We start from the raw sequence: 8,423 nt of genomic DNA, 5'->3' as shown, positions 1-8,423 counted from the left end.
GTAAAGATTTGCTAGATTAATTTTGTTTCCGATGATCAATTTAATGTCGTCATCATCCGTAAAGACAGACGTAAAAGTAACGAAATCATTCTTGAGAACATGGATTTTGAAATTATTAGACGTAAAAATAAGAAATTTGCGCGCGAATTTTGGATTATTTGTATTAATACAATATTCATAGAAGGTTTTAGCACGTGCCTGATTCCTGACGTTCAAGGAAATGCATAAAAGTAATTTATCTTTCATTTTTCTAGACATTAACGGAAATATATTATCGTTTAGATTTTGTGGATTGATGATATTTGCAAATTCATCATCGTAAAGAAAAGTGCATTTCAGTGCCCTTGAAATGTATAAGCTGTCGCCACACTTCAATACTTCGACGATGTAGTCCACATTTCTATATTTACCAGCTAAATCGATCTTGAACAATTTGGCCGCATCATTCTCTTCTGGTGTTTCTCGAATTTCTTGCAAGGGTACATTATTCGATGCAGCCTCGTTCACTTGAAGGTTTAGATATTTTTGTCTCGCGCCTAGAGTCTCTCCGATTAGAAGCATTTTGGATTACCTTGAATCAAAAAGAAAGTGGTGTGTCAGGATCGTAGTAAATGAAATTCCGTAGTCCGTGCCCAGTCCTATGGGAAATAGGCGTGATCTTCTGTTCGTATTAATTAACCAAGAAAACCCTACTTTAAATTTTGTTTATTCATAGATAAACTCACGCTGGTAATTCCTATCGGGAGCGACATAACCTGAAGAAACCTCTTGCGAAATGGAATGATGAATGACAATGTTTTACAGTCTTTACGTATGTAAATAATGGAATAGAGAATAATAATACGTATAAGCATAGAATAAGGAATAATAGTACTAGGTATAGGTGTGGTATAGACTTATAATATTCTACTCTAAAGTGATGACATAGAAAACATTAAAAAATATTTTAATTCCGCCACTGAACGTGAGATGGCGCTCTCCGATGGATATAGATCTCGGTGAAATTAATTATTCGAAATTGGTGCTAAATGATATCCCGAATTTGAAGATGGAACCGGAAGGCGGAACTCTTGTCATAAAACAACGCACCCTTATCGTGTTTGAGTTCGTTTGCTTTGTCTTGGCAAACACTCTCGGCAGGTTGTAATTGGTGCGCAGTTTTGTCGTAACTTCATCGCGTCGGCGCCGTAAAAGACTGTCATCAAATTACAGTCTTTGATCAGTCCCAAATTTCAGTATACGGCCCATACAAATAATTATTAAGTTAGGTATAGTACTTACAATATAATAGGTAATAACTGCGATTTTTCTTTGAATAACAATAATAGTTTCGTCTTCTTCTTCTATCGTGTGGGTTGTGAGGTGGATTAGCAACCCCGTCAACCCTGGTGTCAGGGTTACTATTGAGGCGCCAAAGGCCCCTGACATGGCTCATGTAACGACTACTAACTTACATCAGTAAGTAGTAACCGGGACCAACGGCTTAACGAGCCTTCCGAAGCACAGATCATCTTTCTTTCGGACAACCAAGTGATCAGCTTGTAATGTCCTATAACCAAACTAGGGATCACAAAGTGATTTTCGTGTTGTGTCCCCACCGGGATTCGAACCCGGGACCTCCCGATCGTGAGCCCAACGCTCAAACCACTGGACCACGGAAGCCGTTATAGGTAGTTTCGTTATTCATGACGGACTGATGAAAGACTTACAGTCCCTACAACTTACGGAGGAATACACATTACTGTGATGATGTGACCTGTTTGAGGCACATCATCCTGCCTGGCGCTTTATTCGTAATTTTGAAATAAACGTCTGATGATGGAGTGTCGACGGCGCCATGTGCCTAGGACAATGTCGTTATCTATTCAACTTGCCTCTTTTTATATTTTATTTATTGTAATAGTTAGAAATCGGACAATAATGTTGAAGGTCTCCACATCTTCATATCCCGGTAATACAGTAACCTACCTACCTAAATTATGTTCGTATAAATAGCAGCGTAATATCTATTATTCTTTATTCTATGCCGATAGGTATTATGTTAATAGGTAGGTACCTACTTACAAAAAATATTTAATCGATGTAATTTTCACTATAATTATTATAATTATACAAACAATTAAAGTAAAAGTTGAACTTTGTAGGTAGTTAGATAAAAAAGCGGTCTTACTCCAATTCGTGTTGAATAAAACAATTATTCGTTGATGATCACCACAAGAACATGTTTTTCAATGCATTAAATGCTGTAATGTTTTAATTTTTAACACAATTAGTCTGAAAATCACTCGTGATAACTTTTATTTATTAGGTACTTATCAAAAATTTTATGAACGTTCTCCAATGAAGTGAATGAATTTGGAACAAAGACCTTGTATAGATTTTGAATGAATGATCAGAAGTCAGTGTTGCCTACAAAAATAAAACAAATTATTTAATCACCACTTATACCAAGTATAAGTTGTTCCTTGTTTCACAGAATGTAGGGTATAGTCATTTTGGGATAAAGTATTGAATATAGTCGTATTGTGAACTAGAAAACTTAAGACTAGTAGGTATGATGTATTTTGCCTACAACAGTATTACAATGGTCTGTGTGGTGTGGTCCAGTGGTTGAGCCGACTTGAGCCACAGGGTTCAGCAATGGGCCAACGATCCGGTTTGGAGATACAAAAACCGCTTTAAGATCCCTTGTTTGGTTAGGCTAATGACCCGATGGTCGGAAAGTAAGATGATACGTGCTTCGGAGAGCACGATAAGCAGTCGGGCGGACCCGGCTATCTGTAGTCGTCACAAGAGACAGGAGCGTAACGGCGGCTAAATAGTAATACTGATACCAGAACTGACGAAGTCGGTCATTGACCTCACAAGGGAAGAACAGTCTAATTGAATTACATCATATTGGTTACTTACAAACATACATTTTACACCCGTAATTCCTAATCGGGTGGGCAGTTCCTGATCACCTTTCTGATCTCACACACAGCGCCACAAGTTTAGGTTGTCCCCACAAGTATTAATTTCAATAGCTTTTGAGCAAGATCTGACAAGATTAAAAACAATAACACATCCGATGAACTCTAAGTACGCATTACAACAAAAGGAAAAGAAAAAAAAAACATGGTACCGGAAAACAACCGGAAAAGGTAGTAAGTAGTGCCAACAAACATTCAATCAAGTAGGCGGGGGGGGGGCTCTGATTGGCTGTCCGCTGCGTGTTTGTAGATGTGCTTTAAAAAGTACAGATGCCACACAAGTAATCAGAAAAGGTGATCAGTCATCATGTTAGAGAGGCCCACTGTCGGTTTTTACGAAATAAAGACCGAGAAGAAAAGCATAATTGTTACATTTAAGCGTTACGTCATATTCAAGTTTGTTCATAATAAAACTAAATAATAATCGTAAATTATATTTTATTGTAAAACCTTTTACTTATCACAAGTCAGTAATAATATTTATTCTTATACAGATTATTTATTATTTATATACAACAAAGTTTGGATGGTGATGTCATCCATTGCCTTAAGATTCTTATAGACGGCTTCTGCCTCTTTCATTTTACCCCTTACGAGTTTAAGTGCAAATACAGCAGCTATAGTTTTATTAGTATTGACTGCAGACAATTCCAAAGCTATGTATGTTTGTAGATATTCAGCAGGCAACTCATTCCGAATAAACGGGTAATATAATTCATTGACAATTTCATTAGTTACCTTCTGAATTTCATTAACCATTTCGTTCACCATCAACCAGATGAATGTATCTGTCTGTACATATTCTGTCACCGCTTCATTTATTGCAATGGCGTATTCTTTAGCAAATTCTTTGGCTACTTCAATACGACCTTTGTCCTTGTTTTCTATGCATTTCACTAATATTTTGTTACCATTTATTACAAGACGAAGACTCCATGTAATTATATAAATTTTATGTAAAGGTAAAGACTGTTGTAGTAAATGTAAAATGTTTTCAAATATTTTGGTCATACCAGTGTAAGAGGATTTACCATGTAAGTACCTTTCTAGGACAAGAGCATTTATAAAGCGCCGACAATAATCCCGGTATAAGTAAGAGTATCCGAATGTTACATTCCAATATTCCAGACATTTACTTACAACCAAATTAACATAGTCTGCACTGCTTTTAAAGTTTTCTTCGTCATTATAAACCTTAATATACGTTACGGCAAGATCAAACTTCCGCATATTCAACGGGTCGAATATAGATCCCCGGTCATCGCACACTGACCCATCGCCTTGACCTTGTTCAATAGTATTTACGTCCTTTTGTACTGGTGCTATGTAATTTTTCTTGAAGATTGTGTTGAAATAGTCATCTAGAATTTCTCGAATTATTTCTTTATTTATCAAATTTATGTTCTCCTGAATATTGCGTATCGCTCTTTCTTTAATTCCAGGGTTACTTGCAGTCGAAAATCGAGAGAGTGTTTTCCAAGCAGCTACAACATATGCACCACGTAAGCGTTCGGTACATGGTAATCTATTATATTGAGTAGTGACTACATCTATAATATCTGGATGATCGTCTTTATTCAAATCCAGGGTTAAAGCCAACAAGAGATCAAACATATCACATTGACTCTCGTTATCTCTCCCCAAAATGTCTTTGAAAAGATAAGTGTATATAACCATACGTAAAGATATATTTTTAGACGTTTTCCAAATTTTCTGAATAAGATTCTTTAAGTTTTCAATACTGAAACATTGAAAGGCTAATCGCAAAGCATGCTTCTGAACAGACACAGCTGAATCGAGTAGTGATTCTACGAAGTTCAAACAAGTTGCCAATGGAAAGTTTGCCGGATACATGTTGAAAAGAGGTAAACAATAACTAACATAGTCTCTCTTTATGTACTTCAACAATTCAGATTGAGGTACTTCCTTTCTCGAATAACCCGCAAAGCGGCATATGGCCCCCTGAGTATACAAGAGATTCCTGTTTATACTGCTGTGATCAATTTTACCATCAGAAGGAGCTTTCTCTGCCATGAACTCAGCTTTGTATGTTTCATCTGCTAATTGGAATATACCGAATACTGCCGCCATAATTTCTGTGCTGCTTGACTCCTCAGTTGACAGTATATCTATTAAAAACTTTAAATAATCCTGAGCCAGATCATTTGTGAAGTAAATTTTTAACTTCTTTAGAAATACGTTAAGTTTTATGTAAGGCCAATTGGTGATGCTGTGTTTAATTTTTTCCAGATTATTCTTAATCGATGAGGGATCTTTTTTCAATAACTTTAATAAATCACTTTCGGTCACTGATAGTGAAATTTTTTTTGGGAAAAAGTAATTGGAATCAAGCTGTTTAAACTTTGTCACAATATCAGGTTCCTTCTCCTCAAGTATTGCGGTTATATCTTCAATATTGTTTATGACATTACGTGCACGGTCCTGAATATTACAATCGTACGGTTTACTTTCTAATTGCTTGAGTATATCTACTTGTTCTTCTAGCAAATAACGATAAACCAGGATTGCTTTGTCTTCATCCATTGCTTGTACATGTTCTTTTATTGATTTTAGATAAAATTCATATGAATAAACATAATTCTTTAATCTCTCTGTCAATTCTTTGCCATTGCTAATATAGTAAAGTAAAGAAACTTGTAAATACAACCTATACATATTATTTTGATAGTGATTAAGGCCTTTCTCGGAATTGTAAATATCAAGACTGTCAATAAATTTTTCAAAGGCAGCCCAGCAACTTTCATCGAACTCAAACGTCTTGTGCTTGTAAATAACTTTTTTTAAGAATTGTTCTTTATACGTTTGTCTCTCATTCACGTGTCTGTCGTAGTAATATTTAAAAAGGTTTTCCAAATCGCGTTGATTATTTGCAGATTCAACCAAAACGTTTATGATGTCAGATCGTTTGTCGGCACTGGGTGTTTTATATATGAGTTTCTTGATTTCAATGATAGCTTTGTCATACTTTACAAATCTGTACAATTTATAATCTGGTATGTGTTGCCTGGATAATTTAAGAAGTGCCCAAGTTTCTCTCTCCTCGACGGACATATATCTATAATACTTCGAGTTGTAAAATTCAGATGACATTTCAAACGCTTTCCCTGGATATTTATTAACAAACATGGATTTGATAAACATATACCTTTCATCAGTAGGAATCAAATTGATAATGAATTCGTAACTATTTCCCAAGTTACTATTCCAAAACTTTTCTACTGTATCTGGCAAAAGAGTGGGTATACAAACTTTAGCATCGTCGGATGACATATATTTAACCAGCATGTTTTTATTCACAACATTACAATACATGGGAAAATTTCCAATAACCCGATTCTTGTGATTCTTCATGATATCTTTAGAAATTCTGAGCCCCAAAGTATTTAAACGGTTTTTTTGACAATATTGTTCCACCCAATTCAGGTAAAGATTAGGATCGATTAAATAAAGGTATCGCAGTATATATAGCGCCCTGGGCCTTCGGTTTTCGTGAATCTTTTCTAGATAAAGACCTGCTAAGGTAGTATTATTTCCGATGAAAAATTTAATATCATTTTCTTCTTGAAAATTAGTCTGGAAAGTATTGAAATCATTTTCAAGAAAACTGGTTTTATATTCACCCGATGTAAAAATAAGAAATTTGGACGCAATCTTTTGCAGTTTGGCTTTAATGCAGTACTGGTGAAAGGCTTTAGCACGTTCCTCATTCCTGACGTTCATGGAAATTGTTGATAGCAACTTTTTCTTCATTTTTCTCGACATAAATGGGAGTATATTATCGTGCAGATTTGCTGGGTTGATGATAGATGCAAATTCATCGTCGTAAAGAAAAGTGAATTTCAGCGCCCTTGAGATGTATAAACTGTCGGCACACTTCAATACTTCGATGATGTAGTCCACATTTTTATATTTACCAGCTAAGTCGATCTTGAACAATTTGTCCGCATCATTCTCTTCGGGGTTTTCTTTAATTTCTTGGAAGGATACATTGTTCGATGCAGCGTCATTCACTTGAAAATTTAGATATTTTTGTCTCGCGCCTAGTGTCTCCCCGATTAGTATCATTTTTGCTTATCTGCAATTAAAGAGACAATAATGTTAAAACATCGTATACATCTAATAACATATATGTATATATGTATACCTACCTATCTAGGTACATATTTAAATCAAGATTAATATGATATATATATATATATATATATATATATATATATATATTAGATTAAAATAACAAATGTTGACGATTAACGATTGTTGCTAACATGGCAAACCAAAAAAAATAAAAAAAATATTTTATTTTACATAACGGCTACATCTGTTTCCCGGCGTAATTAATTTCGTAGCGTGACACGCATGTTAGGGAAAACAACAACCTTATCGACTCGATCGATTAATCTGTGCCCAAAAAAGAGGTAAATAGTGAAACAAATCTCCCATCTAATGGTGATTCGTGAGTGTGATACATATAAAGTTTATAATTTTAGTTTTTTCTTCAAATCGGTGTACTTACACTATTGTTGATGGATTATCGATTGTTCTTGCAATAGTCAGAAGCATTTCCAGGGTACGTTCCTCAAAAAGAATATAGATGGCGCTGTATAGATTTTCCTTTGTTAAATCTTCTAATTTCATGGATAACAGACATAGATATGCATCTTTTATACCTATTTGTTTTGGGTATAAATGATGACCCTTTTTATTACACCCAGGCACAATTACATCTTCCACCCATTATTATTCTGATCTGAGAAGTAATATAGGTACCTAGGTTGCAACATAATTCTATACATAATGTGATTCAAATACCTATCAAGACACAACTATGTTTATAGGTATGTGCTTCTGCCTATTGTATTTTGGAATAATTATGTAAAATAGGTACCTAATTATGACGTAAAAGATGTACAACGCCATCTATATTGTTTTTGGTGAACGTAGCCTGGAAAGTCTCTCGTATTTATATCGAAATATTGGTTCCTATCGATTCTATTGGATTTCATTCAAATATCGATAGGCAACAGTAGAATGATGTCATTTGGGCGTGGCTACGACGAAAGTGACTTAGGTACCTATTCCTTTTATTTTTGGTATCATTATTTTTGTAATGCAACATATTTCAAGACGTTGTGAAATAAAATATTGAATTAATGTACCTTGATAGATCCATGTAAAAACTTACCGTGGAGTCGTTTATCTTGACTGAGACAAAGTCAAATATTTCACTACGTTTGACTGAGAACAAGTGCAGAAATATCAAATTAACTACGCCTGAACTGCCCTCTCTCAGGCCTCTCAGCACAGAACACTATTACTCCTCTCAGGCCGATGAATGAAAGAAATGAAAACTGAATGAAAATGAAAGGAATTTTCATTTGACAGAATCAGAATGTCATTTGATCATTTGTTGATTTGACCAACATTTGACAG

At 34.9% G+C, this 8,423-nt stretch overlaps 1 protein-coding gene across 1 annotated transcript; it reads right to left on the bottom strand.

The window, feature by feature from the left end:
• Positions 1–3,393: 3,393 nt before the first annotated feature.
• Positions 3,394–8,378, bottom strand: LOC126377508 (uncharacterized). The gene is made up of 2 exons (XM_050025255.1): positions 8,176–8,378; positions 3,394–7,068 (listed from the first exon to the last, which is right to left on the bottom strand). Exon 2 carries the CDS (start codon positions 7,056–7,058, stop codon positions 3,468–3,470), a length of 3,591 nt encoding a protein of 1,196 aa, XP_049881212.1. The 5' UTR covers positions 7,059–7,068; positions 8,176–8,378; the 3' UTR covers positions 3,394–3,467.
• Positions 8,379–8,423: the final 45 nt, after the last annotated feature.

The sequence above is a fragment of the Pectinophora gossypiella genome, chromosome 23 (genome assembly GCF_024362695.1).
Source record: "Pectinophora gossypiella chromosome 23, ilPecGoss1.1, whole genome shotgun sequence".
NCBI classification, from domain to species: Eukaryota; Metazoa; Arthropoda; class Insecta; order Lepidoptera; family Gelechiidae; genus Pectinophora; species Pectinophora gossypiella.
Note: the sequence above shows the minus strand (reverse complement) of the source record. Positions and strands in the feature narration are given on the sequence as shown.

Excerpts from the sequence above, each read along its gene's own strand:
- LOC126377508 (XM_050025255.1), bottom strand. The coding sequence starts at position 7,058 with ATGATACTAATCGGGGAGACACTAGGCGCGAGACAAAAATATCTAAAT.